The sequence below is a fragment of the Plectropomus leopardus genome, chromosome 4, assembly GCF_026936395.1.
Source record: "Plectropomus leopardus strain MGB_pleo_1.0 chromosome 4, ASM2693639v1, whole genome shotgun sequence".
NCBI lineage: Eukaryota > Metazoa > Chordata > Actinopteri > Perciformes > Serranidae > Plectropomus > Plectropomus leopardus.
In genome coordinates, this window is record NC_142179.1 from 23,574,770 (window position 1) to 23,595,602 (window position 20,833).

General features: G+C 38.6%; 3 protein-coding genes across 3 annotated transcripts; all 3 read right to left on the reverse strand.

Moving 5' to 3' along the window:
* Positions 1-1,735: 1,735 nt before the first annotated feature.
* On the reverse strand, positions 1,736-7,806 carry LOC121942884 (uncharacterized). Its single transcript, XM_042486179.2, has 6 exons — positions 7,649-7,806; positions 6,259-6,662; positions 5,966-6,122; positions 4,657-4,782; positions 4,187-4,277; positions 1,736-3,523 (listed from the first exon to the last, which is right to left on the reverse strand). The coding sequence occupies exons 1-6, from the start codon at positions 7,740-7,742 to the stop codon at positions 3,325-3,327; spliced, it is 1,071 nt and encodes a 356-aa protein (XP_042342113.2). The 5' UTR covers positions 7,743-7,806; the 3' UTR covers positions 1,736-3,324.
* Positions 7,807-10,537: 2,731 nt separating this feature from the next.
* Positions 10,538-15,130, reverse strand: LOC121942882 (arrestin domain-containing protein 3-like). The gene is made up of 6 exons (XM_042486176.2): positions 14,842-15,130; positions 14,049-14,106; positions 13,806-13,953; positions 13,112-13,208; positions 12,617-12,873; positions 10,538-11,345 (listed from the first exon to the last, which is right to left on the reverse strand). Exons 1-6 carry the CDS (start codon positions 15,089-15,091, stop codon positions 11,181-11,183), a joined length of 975 nt encoding a protein of 324 aa, XP_042342110.2. The 5' UTR covers positions 15,092-15,130; the 3' UTR covers positions 10,538-11,180.
* A 1,266-nt stretch (positions 15,131-16,396) lies between these two features.
* LOC121943140 (arrestin domain-containing protein 3-like) lies at positions 16,397-20,790 on the reverse strand. Its single transcript, XM_042486574.2, has 6 exons — positions 20,431-20,790; positions 19,951-20,008; positions 19,703-19,850; positions 19,082-19,178; positions 18,561-18,817; positions 16,397-18,276 (listed from the first exon to the last, which is right to left on the reverse strand). The coding sequence occupies exons 1-6, from the start codon at positions 20,678-20,680 to the stop codon at positions 17,836-17,838; spliced, it is 1,251 nt and encodes a 416-aa protein (XP_042342508.2). The 5' UTR covers positions 20,681-20,790; the 3' UTR covers positions 16,397-17,835.
* Positions 20,791-20,833: the final 43 nt, after the last annotated feature.

Here is a 20,833-nt window from a genome sequence, read left to right on the forward strand (position 1 = left end):
TAGACACATAGAAGTATGGATGTACGGACATATAGACAAACGGATGTACCAACAAATGGATGGACAATCCTAAAACATAAAACCTGTGTGGAAACAACAAAATTTTGCAAAAAAAACCATTTGGCAGATAGAAAACATGGTGTATCAATTGAAGTTAAATCCAACTTGTGCAATAGACACAGATTCAATGAATGATGATGCACAATCATGACATATCGTCACTTTATAGGCCATTACAAACTCTGTCATAAGCACATGACAGCACACAGCTGTAATATTAGTTGTTGAAAACTCCCTTTTTCCATTGTTATGTGTGGTCTTTGTTATTATACATCCATTGTTTTCCTGTTCCTCTTCTAATCCTGTTGCACCTTCTTCTGCAGTAGCACTTGACTGAAGAATTAGCCCCACCTTTTCTAATGTCGAAGAACCAACTCCCAATACTTACATAACAGCAATAGATTGAAAAGTACAAGAATTCACATTCTCTTTTGCCAATTTTCTGAAATGTGTTTAAAATTTCACTACATTTGAAGGGAAACCCAACTATTGACAAGGTCAAAGTGCTGACTTTCAGCTTTAAGGGTATCACGTTGAATAAGCACTGTATTTTCCAGTGCAGTGGAAGAGGATAACAATAGGGTTATAGTTCATACACTGTTCACACAATATGTATGTAAACACTCAACACTCAGTTATAGTAATGCTAAAATCAGTACTTCACAATCATAGGCATAGATTTATCTCATATTCAATGTAATGGAGTGCAGAGCCAAAACATAAAGGAAAACCAAATAAGGACTGCATGTCTGTGTGGCAGCTCTAAAGAAAATGTGATACACCACAGTGCTAAACATGTCCTTGTCACAGCTTTTTTGGAACCTGCGTATACATGTGTATATTTACAAAAAAAACAAACAAAAAAGTGTATCTGTTTGAACATCAAATATCTTATCTTTAGACTGTATTCAATTGAATATATACTATGTGTTGAAAAATGTTTGCAGATCATCGCATTTTTTTTCTTCAATAACTGTGAAATCTCAATAATTCCTTTGCAAAAGCAAAAATAACGAAATAAAATATCCTGGGGTTTTTTCTTCAGGCATGTGGATGTGGTTTGGAAGGGTGTGGGATGCCATGTCATTTTCAGGGTGCTGTGCTGTCCATTAAACTTAGTGCCCTCTCATTAGTATAAACACTACCAGCAGGGGAGACGGGGTGTCAGCTCTAGGACCAATGTACAAAAATGTCCATTGAGAGCACACATAACAGAGGCAAAGGTACTGGTCTCAAATGTACTTCTGACAAAGCCGCAGGTTTACATGTACGACGCTAACGTTTTTTCCTTCTGGCAATGTTTTGTCCAAACACAGATCTGCTCATTATTGTTAAAATGACGGAGAGATTAAATGAACCTACCCAACAACACCCAGGCCTCTCCCAAAAAACAGTAAAACAGCCTTTGGTTTTCTGTTGTAAACAGACTCCTCCTGCTGGGAAGTTTCCATGCCACAGGGAATGCCATGTTCCCTGAAAGCCTCATCACCATCATCATCATCATCAACTTAACATATCTGTTAAGTGCAAAGTGTCTGAAGTATAAATGGTGCTTTTGTCAGCAACCATTACATTTCTCCCTAACTCGGGACAACTTTAAACTATGAAAAAGGGTTGAAGAAACTTTGAATAATACAACATGTCACTATGTAGTCATAAAAACAGTGCAAGTAACTTGTATGTATATTCAGATTTATTATCTAGTTCACAGTATAAAAATACTTTTTTGTTAAAAAACTAACACATTTACAGTATGTTAGTGGTCTATTAGATTGCCACATACAAATGCAAAAAGTCAATTATATTTGACAAAACAATCTCAAATCAAAAACTTGTTTGGTCACTTTCAACAATGTTATACAAATTTCACAGAGACCTTTTAAGAGTGAGAGGCTCCAAAAGTGAAAGGTCCTACGCAGGCTTGGGCGATATCACGGTATTATGTATACCAGGTTATTGACTTATCCAACTAGTTTGGTTTTCAATGACATAAAAAATGCAGCACAACCCAGAGGTCAGTCTCTGCTGGTGGAACAGGAAGCTGAGCTGACAGACAGCCGACTTTACAGGATTGTAATGAGCTGCAATGGCAGAGAGACTGCAGAGGAAAACAGCACAATTTACATAATAACTCAGTGAATAAGGGTTTATTTTCGACCACACTAGAGTTGGTGATTGTTTTAACTTTTGTACTTGACAATGCTCTGGCCTTACTGGAGATATCTGGATCACATGAGTCCGAAACAATGTTACGCAGCCACAACTGAACTCTAATTTAACAAATAGTATAATACTAATATTATTAGTGTAGCCTAATCTTTATCTGCAAACAGAATTAAAAGCCATGCAAAAAAAGCTCCCCTTAAAGGAGCCAAAACGCTCATCCTCAGATTTATGGAGGAAAAGTGTTTTGACTCGAAACATTACTTATTTTGCAGAATAAAATCCTTTGAGGGGAGCTCCCCAGTGTGCAGACCTCTATCTTTTCACATTTTGGTTTATCTTGGATCCATCACCCACTACGGGATGTGCGTGTCTTATTTTTGAATCTCTTTGCAATGTTATGACTAAAGCCTCAAACTATTCAGTACAGTCCCACTATTAATCCCAATATCAAGGGTGTGAGCCTAAAGAGCCAAGGTGTGTCTGGATATATTATTAGGCACAATGTTAAATGACAGATAAACACTGTGTCAAAAAACTGCCGACCTTTTAAGTTCTTCAAAATCAAAATATGTAAAGGGACACCTGAGCAAAACAAAACAATGTCTGACATCAAACTGGGATAAGATAATCATATCTCCATATAGTTTAGGCCTAGGCAAACTAAGGTAAGTCTTTTATTCAACTGAAGTCCTAAGCCATTGGTTACTTTGTTAAGCCCTTGAATTGTACTTAAAGTAAGCCTACAAACAATGGCTGAATACTTAAACATTCATTTTACAGTCCTTTCATCTATCAAGCCAACCCAAAACCTCAAATACCAGAAGTCAACTGGACTCAATATTTTTTTGAAAACTTACTCCGTTATTGATCCATGAACTCACAATTCAGTACACCAACAGTTTGCTTAATGTCATTTTGGCACCAACTGCCTGAAACAGACAACAGAAACTTCACCTTATTTCGCTTCTGTTTTTCTTTTTTTTTTTCTCCCTTTCAGAAGATATTCAGAAGATAACGTACATGCATAGCTCAGCACAGGAAACCATGTGTGTTTGCACAAACACACCCATGTCCAAACATACTTTAACAGTACAACCTTCAGGCCTCGTACAGTGGAGTAACAGTGCCATCTTTCCACTGAATGAGGATTTCTCCTCGCTGTAAAGTTGGGGAGGAGTGTGGGAGGCGCATGGCATGCTCTGTCAGCGGGGCCCTTTCGCTGGGCACCGGGGACCCAGGAACACTCACCTCTGGCCTCGGTGTGTACGACTTCAGCACACACACCACCTTCTTCCTTCTGACAAAGCAAGAGAGAAAAAGTGGGTGGAAAAGTTACTACATTTTGTTTTGTACCATAGCTTTTTGAAGTCTTCTCCTCTAATATGGTTTGGTGACATCGCACTGTCTCTTCATCCAGCTTTTTTTTTTTTTTTAATGAAGGTTAAATAACTTGTTGTTGTTGTTGTTGATTTAAACAGATTTCTATTGGCTGTGGTTAATGGATGTGGGTCTCCAACGTATACAAATCAGGTTAGGTAGACTTGTTGTCTTTTCAGTATGCACTTGTCCACTGTCTGCTTTAATTCACATTCTTGTGTTTAAATTAATGAACTACTCTGAAATGCAAAATGTTGTCAAATGCCCATCTTACATTATCAGAGACTAAAGTGATGTCTTAAGATTGCTTTTTTTCAGACAAAAATCTCAATGTCACTAATTTACAATGACAAACAGACAGAAATAGCAAATACTAGTTTTACAGAAGCTGTTACTAATAAAATTTCGTGTATTTTAACATATAAATGATTATTTTATGAGCAAAATGCAAATATATTTATATTATGTTGGTCACCTGCTTGATTAATCCACTTATCTTTTCCATAGTAAATCCAAATAAACAAAATATGTACTGTAGTGTATTTTGTGTGTATGTGTGTGTGTGTGTGTGTGTATCACTAACCTATTGGAGTACACTTGGAGAATAAGAATCACAGTCCCCAGGACCAGGGCCAAAGAGCTCAGCACAAGCATGGTTATCTTCCAGCCCATCCCTTTATACACATGCACACATGCACAAGCAACACATGATTCTTTTTAGACAACCCGCATTTGAACTCATATTTACCTCTTTCTAAGTTACAATTCTTGTTCAAGCATTTGTATTTCTGTCAGACTCTGAAGCTGAAAATAAAAGCCCACTGAAACTCCTTTGCAAACATTGCAACACACCCACCATAAACTTTGCTCAGTTTTACAATCATCCATCTCCACCTAGTGGTGGAAAACTAACTACATCTATACTGAATAAGGGAGATTTGCGCACTGCATCGATGTTAGTCTACATGAAGTATTGTGGTGTCAAACACTTCCACTGATAAAACTGGACGTATAAAGGATACATTCAATGCGATGATAGTTGACCAAACATACCATAGTCCATACTGAAGAAAACCATGGTGGGGTCTGCAGAGGTGGTGTTCAGGAAGGAAAGAGGCCCATCCATTCCAGTGTATGTTTCTGTGACATTGATGGTCATTATACCTTCAACTGGGAAGGCTGTGGGAGAAAAAAAGAAACATGTTAACAACAACTGAACTATGACCAAAACTGATCATAGGTTTAATTTCTTCTCTCTTTTGATAAAGGAAACAATAGTTGTTTTTGTCCATCTCTAGCAGTGAGACAGAAATCACTTCATGCAGGCCCAGCCCCGTGTAAAGACAACATGAATCAGTATTGTGATGATGCTGTTTCATGGAGTAGCTGGCTGCATTCCAGGATGTGGAAAATATTGATTAGAAACTGCACTTGACTAAATTGGATCACCAGGCTAAAAGCAGGCATGTTGTAATACAATCTGCAGCCCACAGCAGAATACATCAAGATCCAGCAAATATTAAATATAGCTTATGGACTTTTGAAACACAAAAACTATCCTAATGAGCTAACAATATGTGGTTTTTTCCCTACTTTTACATGTTTCAGCCCTCAGGCTATACTTTGCACACATTTAATTTTAATCCCAATCATTGTCCAAAATTCATATTATAAAGGCTCTGAAATGTGGCTGACCAAGGTTAACCATTACAATGAATGGGAAGAGTGACATCCTGTAAAAGCTTCTTATCAGTGCACTCAAAAAAGATCAGCTGCTGAATAGCAACCTTTTCAATGAAAGAGAGATGACCTAATTTATTTGTTTTATGATGGCAATGCTCACTTGATCATGTTCTTAGTTTGATTTTCTGACACCATAGCTTGTCAAAGTAATGTTTTTTTTTTATGTCAATGTTTAGATCCATGGGCCTGTTCCATGACTACCACCCAGAAGAGTTTCGAAAATGGCAAGTGCTTGCAAAAGGCAGTACTATAAAGCAATAATCTACTTTTTTTTCTCTCCAAATAATCTACAGTAATATTAGAATAAATAATAAAGAATAACATGATGCATTTTCTGCAAATAAACATTTATATTGCAGTGGCATGACCTGACACCACTAGCTGTCTGGAATGTCAGCATATTATCTCAAAACTCATGATATGACTGAAAAATGGCCAGCAGTGATGTCAGGTATTTACATATGGAATTGCCAGTAAATTTGTAAATTTGTAAATTTGTGGGGCGTTAAACTGGCAAAGTCACTGTCTGCCTTTTTAAGGAAGTGTATTTTTCTTTAATAAGACACACTGTAGGAAGACAGCATTAACTACTGCTTGTGAGGTACTTTTAGGTCCTTACGTGGTACAGACTGTTTGTGTGTATTAGAGATGGCACTTGGAAAAATTCCACGTTCCAACGACTTCCCCAGATTGTGGTGAGGTTGGTGGTGGTTGTGTTTGTTGTCTCTCCCATTGCACAGTGTCTGGTTGTCAAGTGTCCGCCACCTGCTGCCAGGCTTGCAAAGAAACACAAGATAAGGTATAGACTAACTCTTACTAGGTCTACAAAATTCATTTCCTCCCTCATGTTTAGATAGTTTTGAACTTAATTGATTAAGGACCTTTCCTGTTCCCTTTCTAAAATATTCTTACCTGCTTATGTTCCCTTGAAAGGAAGATCAAAGTGGATTCTTGAGTGGCACTCAGGTGCAGACCCCTCCCTACTAAAGTCAGGTGACCTCTCTTGGAACAGGACCATACCTGGCTGCCTGTATCTCTGCCCATATTTACCACTGCCACTTCAGCATCAGTCTCATCACTTTCAGCTCGAAAGAGGCAGGGCTGCAGGTGGACACCTTCATACTGCTCTCCTGGTGCAGTTAAACACTCCCCAGTATGGTGATTTCTCAGAGCCTGGCTGTGTGATAGCCAATGCCATTCTTGGAAAGCTGAATATGGTCTGCATTCACCCAGAGATACTCTTCCTCCTGTAGTTCCTTCCTGTGCCTGCAGACATTTACCCAGCAGCTTGTTCTGAATCTTAATGCCAGGCACCTCTGTGATGGAGACAGAAAAAAGGCATAGTCCAAGCTTGAGTTTTAACTCTTAATCATAAATATATATATTATTTGCTGTTATTTGGGGAGGGAGCTAAGTCAAAAGTTGTAAAATTATTTCAATTACTATTTTGTAATTTTTTTGTAAATTTGGGGGAAGAAAATCATGCAAGTCAGAAGATCAGAGTTTAATGTATATTATCATTTGGCAAAATGTATGTGATATTATATTCTGCAAACCAGGGAAGTCACCTTAGGGATGTTGACTGGCAAAAAAACACGGAGGTAATTTATCAAGTAGGCTATGTAAAATGCCAGCTGTCAAATACTAAACGAGTGTGAACTAAAGGCAATGAGAAAATCATCCCAAAAGAAGAGCATGTAAACCCAAATCCCATTAAAGAGATGGCAATTTAATATTTAATTGTTCCTGGCAAACATGTGTTTCAAAATATTATCTCAATGGTTTAAAAAGTTGGTGTCTTGTAATACTTAGCTCTATTCGGCATACAACTGACACAGAAAAAGACGCCTTTGTTCTATCTCTTAACACATTTTTCTCAACGTAATTTACGCTGTTTATGTAACGTTAGCGTAAACTCCGCTTTCAGCAGATAACGTTAGCTAACTACACTATTTTGGTTAAACAATTAAGGGGACATAAGTTAAAGTTAGGTAAAACGAGTTAAATGTGTTATTTAACTTAAATTAGCGTCAACAGTGTAACGCTAGTTACCTAACGCTAGCTTAGACTTGGAAAGTGTCTTTGCACTAACTTTGAGATACGAAGAATAGCTGTCTATCGCAACAATTTGTTAAGTTACAGCTAACGCAGAAAACGTGGAAAAAGTTAACGTTGGTATCCGTTTTCTTTGCCTTTAAATCACCGTGTTCTCAATTTGAGCCATTTGGAAATCAAACGATCGACTGCGTGACAAAGTGCAGTTATGTCTGCTCACTAACTCAAACAAATATAACTTTTTTACCTTGTAAAATGACGAAGACAAGAAAATAAACACACGGCAGTCTTATTCCCATGATGGCGATGACAGGCACAGACAGTCTCCTGTGACAAAACATCTATTCAGCAACAGAGGCAAGTGCAAGTGGGTGGGAACAAAACTTCTTGCAACCTCCCTCTTTGCATCCATCACTGAGCTGGATAGATGAATGGAGGACCCATACATTCCTCCCCATAACTCTTAAGGGCAGGCATGTCCAAACTTTTTGAATGGGGTCTGGATAAGATAAAATGAAAATATTTTAGGGGTCAGCTGCTTCGAGCATCATGCGGGTTACTTAAAAAAATACAAATGAGACAAACACAACAGTTTCACCTTTCAGTGAAGAAGAATTCGCTGCCAACTGAAGACTTTTTTTTGCTGTAGGGCTCTTTATTGGCAAAAATCTAGCGATATGATACATTAGACCACACAGGTTACGATTCAATATATCAAGACATATTTCAATACTACAAGGAAGGTGATGTATTGTGGAAGCCCATTTTAATTTAATTTTAAGAAAAACTGGCTTAAAGCCCACTCCACCATATTTATAAAAATTTGAGTAAAAAAAGTTTATCTTGTTTTTACTGCAACCAGAACAGCAGGATCTGCATTTATTGCAGCCCCTGTAACATGCAAGGCCTAGCCTATTGTGTCTTATGGTGGAATGGCAGTCATATGACTGACAACATATGCCTGCTGTCTGGAAGTCAGCAGTTTAAACTTTATTGATTCTCAAAAACACTATCATAAAAACATTAAGTTGTGATAAGCCTACTAAAGTGTATTTGTATTTTCGTTTAACCAACAGTTAGTTCCCATCAAGCAATTGGTGGAGTGGTATTCCAGAGTGCTGATTTACAGTACAATAGCACTGAGACTTCTAACTCTTTATGTATCACTCCGCTTTACGGTTGTTCTTAACCGTTAATTGGGCCTACGTTAACGCTCTGGAGGCCTATAGTGTGTCCCTCTGGAGTTGCCGTATGGCAGGAAAAAAGTAATGGGGAAAACTTCCACTCTTTTCGGGGCTTGTTGTGCGGGAGTTTTGGTTAAGTGAAACAAAATGGCAGCAGTTGCAGATGGGGCTGCTACAGGTTCTTTCGTCCCGTTTATTGTTTTATTAGTTATCCAGTTAGGCGAAACCAGTACGCTCGGTTACATTGGTGTTGGCGGTGTACTTAAACAAGCCGCTGAGAAGGCTTTTCTGTGGACCTGTGGAGCGGCCCTTACCCTCACTATTGTTTCTAGCTTAGCTGCCGCAGTATAGCTAGCTGGCTAACGGCGCGCGGTGCTTCAAGACTGCACAATTACGTTGTAAAAGTGTGGCGCGGAGATGATGAGCCTTTCAAAATGGACACGGGATGTTAGACAGACACTGGCCTGGCAAGACCTCCCTCACCTGCCCTCTCCGTTCACTGGCGACAGGGGCCACAATTTCCTCAGGAAGTGGCTGTCAGCGCGAGTTCGAAAGGCGGACACTGCAGTAAGTCAAGAGAAACACACATACAACAGTCTACTACAGTTAAATGACTCTGTTTCACTGGAAACACACAGATAAATGTACATGATACTACGCAGCTGCCCTGCGCATAACATGTAGACCTAACTGAGTTCCAAGCTAATTTGCAGGAAAAAGTTTTGTGTTGCTAGGCAACAGCTGTCACTTTAAGCGGGAGCGGAAGTATTTGTGTCGGCGGAGCCAAAAAATAATTAACTGAGTAAACAAATCATAATCTGTTGTCGTATTACTGTTTACTACTAAATGACACTTGTTGAGCCGCTGTATAAAAGCAATATCACAGAGAGGGAGTGCTGTTGTACTCTACTCTATTTAATCACAGCTGTGATTATCTTCGGCATATTGCTTAAATACCCCTACTCTGCTGTGGCCATGGCTGCTACCTAGCAGAAAATATATGCTGTTAGGTTACCATTCGTTTGCTTGTGCGTTGTCTGTGTGTTGTTGATGAAAACACATTAGTTCTGCCTGCGTGGTTCCTACCGGATAGACATCGACTAACAGCGCGATTATCCTGCCATCCTGAGGAAAAATTTTAAAATGATCTGGCTTTATTGACCAATAATGTGCGGAGCCACATGTAGGACATTTTGAACAACAAGCTGAGGGTCGTTTCAAATCTGTCCGAGGTGCCATGATTGCCCCCTAGGCCAGAGTTTGGACATGTGTGCCTTAGGGCATGCGTAACTACCCAAGTGTGGATTTCCGTAGACATGTTCTGTTATGCTTCAGTGATTTAATCAGTCCCTTAAATGTTAAGAGTAACTTGCTTTGAATGCTTCCACTCATTCCCATTGCTACTTCTACTCTCATTTGTTTACTGTTTTCTTTTACTGTCTTTTATTACTCTGTTTATCCCTGTGGTATGCAGGCAAGAAAATGTGTTGACAACCTGTGCCACAACTCCATGGACTACCAATTAGATTTAAAGAGCATAAATCTGTTATAAGAAGAAAACAGTGTTCTGAGCTGAATAGGATTGTCCAATCGTTACTGTGAGGAATGGGACAGCTTTTGGGGCCTGCATGGTCACATGATGTTTTTCAGTATCATGATGCAACACAAAGCATGTGAAAGGCTTTGATCAAAATAAACATTCAGTGGACGTAGCATTATGCAAACTGTATTTTCTAACATAATTTAGTTTTATTTCAGTAATATTAAACACAGTTCCCTTTTTGCATGCAATGCTTTAAGTAACTTGCTCTCTGTAAAACATTTAAGAACAACTGACAACCATACCCTTTGGTTTGCACCTTGAGCAACTTAAAGCTTGCTTATAGAAAAAAAATAGTTCAGTTAAAGGGCATTGCAATTATTAAATAAACATCTGCAATAAAAGCAAGGAACCAAATGAAAAAAAAGTTTAATAAAACCTGAAAATGTTCTCACTTACAGTGAAATTAATAAGACAGGTCATTTTTATCCAGAGCATAACTGTAAAAATGTTAAACAGTAGTACAAATATAGAGCACAGTTACACATTTGTAACACCAAATGTTTTACAAATACTATTGTTGAAGCAGAGATGGAGCAGTATCTGGGTTTAAAGCTGCACAAAGCTGCAGTGGAAAAGCATATGAAGCAGCCTGATGTGGCCACAGGTTATCACAGCCATTTTTTATGTACAGTAAAACTTGTTATTCATGTTATGGGTCCATAATAATTGTTGCTAAGTGTTGTAGGCTATATTATGTTGCTTTTATCTTTTCTTCAATACTGCTACAACAGTAAAATTTCCCACCAGGATTAATACAGAACTCTATTTATCCGTCTTATGTTTGCGTATTGAGTTGGATCTAGTGCTGGGTATTAATGAGCACAGACGCGTGAATATAGACGGTACAACACTCTGACATGCTGAGCGTGTCTGTAAGCTGAGTGAGAAGTACTAACTAGTTACTGGCATTGTCATAATAGCATGCATTGGTGCTCATCGTAACCACCTTATGCTACAGCATAAGCGCCTAAACCTGAGGACACAGGATAAGGTCACATAGGGAAGGCAGGGGGAGGGAAGTCATTGTTAATTGGGGCCCCTGCAGCACAGTAAGGCCCCACAGCCTCCCCAGGCTGAGGGGGGACAAAGCTAGGAGGAACGATGACCAGTGGGAACACCACCTCTGGGTCAGTAGCAAAACTGATGTCCAAATACACCTGGGAAACACAAACAAATGAAGAAGTAAAATCTGTCTTCATCAGAGTGTCAAAGACACTGGTACCATTAGTCAAAGGACTTAATACAAGAGTGTTTTGAATAAAAAGTCTTTACTTACAGGAAAGGTTCGTCAGACAGAAAAGCAGTCCAAACACAGGCAAAAGTATCTAAAAACTTAAGGCAAGGTCTCAGTCAAGAAATAAAAGAATAGTCTGATAAACACTATTAAAAAAGGACTTAAGGTTGGAACACTCACTGAAGGAGGAAAGATGAACTGGTAGTGAGAGAAGGGAACAAACAGACTACACTAGGGAAGGAAGGATAGTGAAGCATGTGTGCAACTAATCAGGAAAATATATAACCTTAAACAGCAGACCTGGACACAGAGAGGATTTAAAACAAACTGCCATTTATGGAACTACTAAAACCACATCATGTAGCAAGTTTCTTCGGTGCACTTTGGCGCCCACTGAAGGGCAACACCACTATTATAAAATACACATAGTGCTGGTATGCCTTCCCCTTAATAGGCAACTTGCATTTGTGAGAGGCCAAAGAGCGATGTCGACTGGCAAGGTACAGGAATATTGCTAGATTTTAAGCAAATATAACTAGCATGTTCTAGCATCTACAGCCCTGTTTGCATGTGGAGTAGGGGTGTATTTAAATTAACTGTTGCCATTGTGTTTATAAGCTGTGGCTTAATGGCCAAATTGAGGAGGGTAATTTATTACATGCTAGCTGAGATAGGTTTGTAAGGTTTTAAACTAACAAGGCTTACTTGTAAATCGACATGTACAGAGATAGCAAAAAGAGCAAACTGGTTTCTTTTTAGCTGGCAGCTGGTGTTTGAAGAAGTACTGTTGAACCACACACACTTCGCAAGAAAACCACAGCTCTGTGGCCAAGTTATATACTGCTGAAAGCAGGTTCCCAGGGTGCTGTGTGGGAATGTAAAAGAGACCATTGTCCCAAATGTAAGTTAGTTACTATTAGATCGACTTCAAAGCTGCTATCTTTAGGTGGAAAAGCTACTCAGTGTTGCTTTCTGTAACCATGCAGTCTGATAAACATGATTATTTCTGGTATTATATGTGTATACATCATGTTATACTTTAGTTTTATAAGCTTTGGTGCTGTTATGTTGTTCATGATCATTGAAGCATGTGATCTATCAAAAGAATCATCTGTTACAACTTCTTAAATGCCAATAGTTGCAAACAAAAATCTTACTGAGTTGATGTAACATCACTATTTCATTGCTACTTACCTTGAGGAAATGTTCAACTGAGATTAATTCACAATTATGGAGACTGTGGGTGACATCATCAGGAATCTCCAGTTGGCAGGACACAGTTTCCTCTGAATTCACGGCGATAGTCTCCCCAACCATTTTGCAAAGACTTTTTTCACTGGGGTTAGTGGAACCACTGGCACGGTACACTGTTTTCTGCTGTAAACTGAATTTGGGCTTCATTTTTTTGGAAGAGGAGTTGCAGATTTTGGCAACAACAGATAAAGTGTCACCTATCAAAAACAAATCATAACATCTTAATATGCACCCTTTTTTTCTGGAAAAATGTCACCACACACAAAGATATATTTAACACATATTCACAGTAAGAAGGTTTTGCAAACTTGTCAATAAAGCATATGCATATATACAATCTACAAAGCTGTACAGTATCTAGTATATACTGACAATACATAGTATTTTATGTCTTACATCGACACTTGGTTGTGTTCCTTGTAAGACTGACTTTACCTGGAGAGCACACCTTTGTGTTAACAGTAGCAGACATTTGAACTTGTCCTTTGGAGAAAACCCCCATCTCTTTTTCCACTGAACCAGACTGGGGACACTAGAACAGATCATAAAAACAAACATTTCATATCAACTCAGTGCCTCATACAGCTGAAATTCAAACTTCAGAAGAAATACTGGCATCTTGCTAGCTTTAAGATGATGATGAGCAGCACTGTATGCTCTCTGTCTTCTCTAATGGGCCATACAATCAAAGGAATCAATACACCGCACCACTCTCCTCACTCCCAGCGCCACTCCTTTTAGCGGAACCCAATCCATTTCCTGTTTATTCAAACAACTGGTTTGTGGTTTCTTCTGTTTCTCAACATGTTGCAATTTTCATAATATAATATCTCAGATTACAGAAGATCCTTTTGCCTGCCTCCTCCATTTTACAGACTATTTAAGTATAGTAAATCGCCGTTATGTTTGAAATTTCTCCATGCCAGACTTCACTAATCATTGTTCAGACACATTCTGTATAAAATTGTTTTCACACTTAACTCTTTATTGCTGCCTTTCCGCTAAACCCTTTAATTTTTATTTCAATTTAAGCCACCTGACGCTTAAGTCTAGTATCTTGTTATCCAAAATATTTTTCATTAAAATGTATGAAATTCATAACATGTTTTTATTGTAGTAACCCACATACCATGACCTGCCCAATGTGTGAAAGGGACTTTGAAACAAATCTGAACTCCTGTTGTACTTTGGTAGGCCACCGCCAGCTCCTGGACATCTTTGCTTCAAGCACATAGACAGTTCTTCCATGAATCCCCTTGAAGGATGATGGCATATCCCTGTAAAATATAACCAGTCCAAATATGCAGTTATTTATAAAATCAAAAGATGGCAACATAGGATAAAATGTTAGATGCTAGAAATTGCTACTCACCCCTGTGGGATTTGAAGCCTGAATTTAAAGCGATGGATTCCTTCGGAAAGTTGAGTTCCTGCAAAAGATGTGAGATGATTAACACTTTCTGTAGAGACTTTACAAATGAAGAAGACTCTATTTACTGATCTTGATTCATGTAGGTTTACTGTGTGCTATGGGGTCAGTGAGATTTTGAGACTCTTATGGTTCTAGGAAGCATAACTTGCAGACTATAATGTAGCTATGACATACAAGTAGATAACACTCATTTGTGATGCACTTCAGGGGTGTGGTTGTCGTGGTTTTAAAAACTGAAGGAAACAGTTTTGATGTTGGTGTTGTCTCAGTCTCCATCTGCCATCACTTATAACATGCTAACTGCTTTTCACTATGTTTTTTAATCTGGTTATATATATATTTACTATTTATTAGTAATATGTTTGCATATATACATACATAACCATTATATTTAATCGTTGTAAAATTCCTGTGCAATGTTCTGCCGTGCTATAATTTTCACTTACTATATATTTCTATATATTAAAGTAAAAATGCTGCACATTGCGTCTGTATTACAGTTATCCTGTGCAACTATAAATCATGGACATACAGTATCTGTATAAGTGAAAAGTGAAATTATACAGATATATATATATTTTTTTAAATCTGTAGTAATTTCGATTTTTGCAATAACTTTTGTTATGCTTCTCCTATTAAAAACAGGCTACATGTCTCATTATCTAAAATAACATTATGTCCAAGTGGTCAAGTGAGCAAGTAAATCATACTCCGACACATGTATTCACCATACCAGTCTCCGGTACCAGGTACTTTTTGTCTTTGAAGTATCTCCTGTGTGCGCTGTATGATTTCTTGTTATCTCCGCTGCCTCGTGTCCAGCTCACGTTCGTGTCCCCTTTGGCTTTCACGAAAAGCCCTTTCAATTCTGTGTCTTCTGTCAGTGTAAAGCTGACTGTGCCTGCGATGGTATCTCCTTCAGAAAAAGTGCCCTCTTCATTGAGAAATTCATAAACGAGGTTTAAGTCCTTAATCGGAGACATTTTAGCTGTGTTGTCAGTGCTCTGTTTCTTCCACTTGTGGCTGCACGGCACGAAGGATAACTGTCAGCTGCCTCCTACAGCTGGGTGTGGCTCTGCCCAGAGACTGCGAGAGAACCATCACTATTGTTTCATGTGAGGCAATTCAACATTTATTTAAACAATTCAGATATTACAAAAGCATAATGTGCAACAGGCTATTCGGTTTTACACAATTTAAGATGATTATTTATTAATGTGGAGTCTCCGGGGTCTTCCTCCCAAAGTCCAAAGACATGCATGTCAGGTTAATTGGTGACTCTAAATTGCCGTAGGGGGGGCATGTGAGTGTGACTGTTGTCTGATTATATGTGTCAGCCCTGCGAAAGTCTGGCGACCTGTCCAGGGTGTACCCCACCTCTCGCCCAATGACAGCTGGGATAGGCTCCAGCCCCCCACGACCCTTACGAGGACAAGCGATTACGGACAATGCATGAATGAATTAATTTATTAATGTAATTGGATTTTTTGCTGGTATGAATGAAATTTTAAGTCATTTATTTATAAAGACAAAAGTAAATAAGTAGTAGTAGTAGTAGGTTGACAAAAACTTGGTACCCTATTAAAATCAACAAGTCAGAGAAAACACCAGCAGTTTATAAGTATAACAAATAAGATATGCAAAGTATTGTTCAATAAAATGGACAGAAGTAGTTGTCTCCTGTTAAACTCAACAGACTGGAAAATGTTAAGAAATGTTTAATTGGTCACTTTGTTAAATGCTTTTATAAATAATCTATTGCTTTTATAGCCCATATAAGTGTTAGTATTTTGCATCATAATTAACAAACTCATTTTGTCATTAACTATACATTCTAGTGTTTTGCATCAGATTTGCCAAAAGCAGATAATGGGACCAGCACACACCAGTGGATGGGTAAACAGGTGGTGGTGCTGAATACTTTTAGGCTCCTGGGTATCCATAACTGCCTGAGTGTGGGGATGCAGGATAAAATAATGTTGCTTGTCGCTGTTGCTTGGGCTCATGCGCACCTTTAAGTGGTACTCCACTGAGATGATGTCACATTTCTGGTTTGTTTGCATTAGGTCAAGAGGAATCTTCATCGCACATCTGACATCCTTCTGTGTTTGAGATTCAGTGCAGTTATAAATCATTTGTGGATATGATTGCAGTCACCGAAGCCACTGAAAACTGTATGCTTTGTAAAATAAAGTGATTTGCTGACTGTGGCTCCTCTGAAAAACTTATGGAAAAATAACTAACCACCACTCGAGTGACTGGTTAAATCACAAAGTAGTCCCACAATATTTTCAGTTAAAAAACTTTATTTACTGACAGGGTGTACCGGAGTAACTGTTGTTGTTTACATACATTTTCTGATAAGAGAGGAATAAAAACCATAAGACACATGATAATAATAATAATAATAATAACACAAACCATTAAATCAGTCATTGTGAGTCTGAATGGCATGCACTGCTATGAACAGCACTTCCATAAGGTGAAATCATGAGGCCACAATGGTGCCAGCCACCAATATTGAATAATCCCCTGAAGGGAACAGCTGACAGCTAGGCAGCAATTAACAGTTAAGATATTTAAAGCTATTTAACCTACAACTGATTCCATGACGACTGGCTATGAATACAATATATACTATTATAACTAACCAAACTTGCAGAATAAATGTGAATTAAAACAATACAAGTTTACAAATGGCAGAGCAGAGACGTATTGAATGTGGTTATATTAAGCAAATGCTCTATACAGATGGAAGCTAACACTGCAGACACTCATTTGGTCTTAAGTGGGCCTAATTAGCACTGCTAGCAGTAGCCAAAATGAAAAGGATACTAGAATGCATAAAATATACATAAAATACATAAAACAAATTAATTAATAAAATATGTAACCTAATGTACACATGTACAGGTCAGAAGACAAACAAAACAGTCAAGAACAAACATAGCAGCACCTGTTTTGGGCTAATTAAGAGGATGGAGTTAACTGGATTCACAAGCAAAAGTGAAGACAAATTCCTGCTTCTGTATGGTGCATGTGCAATTGTGCACAAGGTTTACTTCCAACTCAGAGTCTCTCTGACAGCCTCTCATCAGCAGCTAACCCAGTAGCACAGCTGAAAACCCCTGAGTCAAAGAACAAGGGGGCCGTTGCGCAATAATGGACTCATTTAGTTGCTGACCCTGTAGCACAGCATACCTACAGCAATGAGCAGTGAGTAGCCAGGCTGGGTAGATTATTCAAACTGAAAGACTTATACGACTTAAAGCTTGCTCAAAGAAGCAAACTAGTAAACAAAAATGTTCTTTTGCATAATTTGGGGAATTCTCATCTGAAAGACTATTTAATACATTTACTCTTAAACAGTTTAGTATTCCATATCCATAATTTCAGTCTTAGAAAATCTTTTTCGAAATGTTTTTTATGTGCCCACTGAAAATGTTTAAATTAATCATTTGCTATACATAATGTCAAGTGTTTGGTTGCTGCTTTCAACACCATACAGGCGTTAAAAATTGAATCGTGTGTTCAGGATGCATGAAGCTGGAGGTGAGAGAACAACAATATGAAGCGATTAAGCTTGGGATAATATGCTAGCAAAACCCTCAGTCTATTTTCACCACTGCAGTTATTTTGATTTGACATCAGAACACAAACTTTACGTACCAAACAGGAGCTGTCTGTATCATGTATAAGTCATGGTTATTTGTCTTCTCTGTAAAGTTCAGCTTTTTTTATCTGACCCTGTTGTACTGAAGGTGTCCTGAGCAGGAGGGAAAATAGACATGTAAGATGGAGGTGCATCTGCCTGTTGAAACAGAGGTGGAGCAGTCGGGGTTTGATGCTGCGCTGTAGATGAAGCTGCAGTTGGAAACCCGTATGGAGCGGCCTGTTGTGGCCATGGATTATTATAACCACTTGTCATGTTTGCAGGCAGAGTGGGATATAGTGCTGGGTTTCCATAAGCACCTGAACCTGCTGGTGCAGGATAAGGTCCAACAGGGAAGGCAGGGGGAGGGAAGTCGCTGTAACTTGGGGCCCCAGCAGCCCCAGCTGGATAAGGCCCCATAGCCTCCCCAGGCTGAAGTGCAGCAAAGCCGGGAGGAACGATGACCAGTGGAAACACCACCTCTGGGTCAAAGGCAAAACTGATGTCCAAATACACCTGGAGAACATGAACATGTACAAATGTAAACTCTGTCTCCATCGAAGATGTTTGAAGCAAATGATAATTGCAGCTGTTAATTACCTTGATGGTGCAGTCTGATTGATCATTGTTATTCACTATTTATACAGCACTTCATACTGTAATTTTATAAGACACTGTTATATTGTTTATGATCATTGAAGCGTGTGATACGAGCCAAGAACTGCCTGTGCTACAAATACTTCATTATTTGCTAATTACTTTCTGAGTTGATGTCAGATCACAATTACATTGTTACATACCTTAAGGTAATGTTCAACTGAGATGATGTCACAATTTTGAACAGTGTAGATGATATTGGCAGGAACTTGCACTTGGCAGGACACATTTTCCTCTGAGTTCCCCGTGATAGTCTCACCAACCGATTTCCACAGACTTTCGACACTGTGTTTGGAGCGAGCTTGGGCATGGTACGCAATTCTCTGCTCTATACTGAATTTAGGCTTCATGTTTTTGGTGGAGTTGTTGCTGATTTTGGCAACAGCAGACAATGTGTCACCTATCAAAAATACAAAAATAGATAATAACATGGGGGGGGGGGTTGAAAGAATGTTACCACACAATAATTAAACACACATTACTGACTCCATGTATGTGTTTTACTAAAGCCTGTGCGTATACTGAAACTAGCTTAAACTTGTTTTGAGATATGATAATCATGCTAACATTAATACCTGAACAATGGAAGTTGACTGAGTAATGACACAATGCTACAAACATTTTGTGTCCACATCAACACTTGGTTGTGTTCCTGTGACTTTACCTGGAGAGCAGAACTTTGTGTTCAGGGTAGCAGACATTTGGACCTTTCCTTTATGGAAAACCCCCAACTCTTTTTCCACTGAACCAGACTGGGGACACTAGAAAAAAAATTCATGCACACAAACATTATTTCATTTTAATTCAATGTCTCATATGGCTGAAATACAAGAAGGAAATACTGTCATCTTAATGGTTGAATATAGGATTGAGAAAAACTGTATGCCCTTTCTTGACTCCTTTTGGCATAATCCATTCTTTATCCCGTTTATCCAAACAACCGAATGATTCTGTTTGCTCAACTTATTCCATGTAATATCGTATGGTATTTCCAGTTACAAAGGGTCCTGCTGCCTGCCTCCTTCATGTTACATTTACGCATAGTGCACAACTGTTGTGTTAGAATTTCCTCTATGGCAGACTTCATTAGACTATGTTCAGGTACATAGTTTGTTTTCACACTTAACTCTTTATGACTGCCTTTCCCACGATCACTCTTATTCTTTTCTTTCAGTTTGATCTAACTGGCTCTTTAGTCACGTGACTTTCAAATATTTCAGTTTATTTGGAAAGTGTAGTGTGTATTCAATTCATTAAGGGTTTCAGTGTAAAGTATTCCACTTACCATTACTTTGCCAGGGTAGGAAATGGACTTAGAAACAAATTTAAGCTCTTGTTGTACTTTAGCAGGCCACCGCCAGCTCCTTGACATCTTTGCTACAAGCAAGTAGTGAATATTTCCATGTATCCCCTTGAACGATGATGGCATGTTGCTGTAAGACAACCATTCCACAAATGCATTCATTTGTGAAAGAAAACAACTATACAGAATTAATACAGAACTAATGCTAGATGCTAAAGATTACCACTTACCCCTGGGGGATTTGAAGCCTGAACTTAAAGCGATGCACTCCTTTGGGAAGTTGAGTGCCTGCAAATAAGTGAGATCATTACACTTAATGCTCTGACTCAAATGGCAATTTACTTTTATCAAAACAACATTTGTAAAAGTGCAGTTCAGAAGGTGTTTGGAGATAAAATATGGATCAAAATGTACTATATAGGCTGGCATACAAATAAATAAAATTTGTTCATGATGTATTTAAAGTGCACTTATTTGTCATTTTCAAAACTAGGGAAAAACTATTGTCAGATTTTTATTTTTTTAAACAGTGTCTCTAAAGAAATTGGATTTGGACAAAGTGTACATTGCTATAAACTTTCGGAGTAGGCTTTACTGTGCATGTGTTATGCAACCATCCTGTAAAACTAACGTCCATTACTCTAACATCTATTATGTCCACATCTATGTGCTCACGTGCACATAAAGTCCAACACATTTATTCGCCATACCAGTCTCTGGAATCAAGTACTCTTTGACTTTGAAGTATCTCCTGGACGCATGATACGATCTTCTTCTCTCTCCAGTACCCTCTGACCAGTGCACGCGCGCCTCCCCCTTGGCTTTCACGAGCAGCCCCTTCACCTCTGTGTCTTCTGTCAAAGTAAAACTGACTGTGCCTGCGATAGGATCTCCTTCTGAAAAACTGCCATCCTCGTTTAGAAATTCATAAACGATTTTTAACTCCTTTATCGGAGACATTTTAGATGTATATAAACTATGTTTCTCCCACTTGTTGCTACGCGGCTCACAGAGTCATCGCCTGAATTGTTACGAAAATTGCCATCTGACGCTTCCCGGAAGTGGGTGTGGGTTGGCTCGTGAATGTTGTTTGCCTCTTTCTAAAGAAATCCG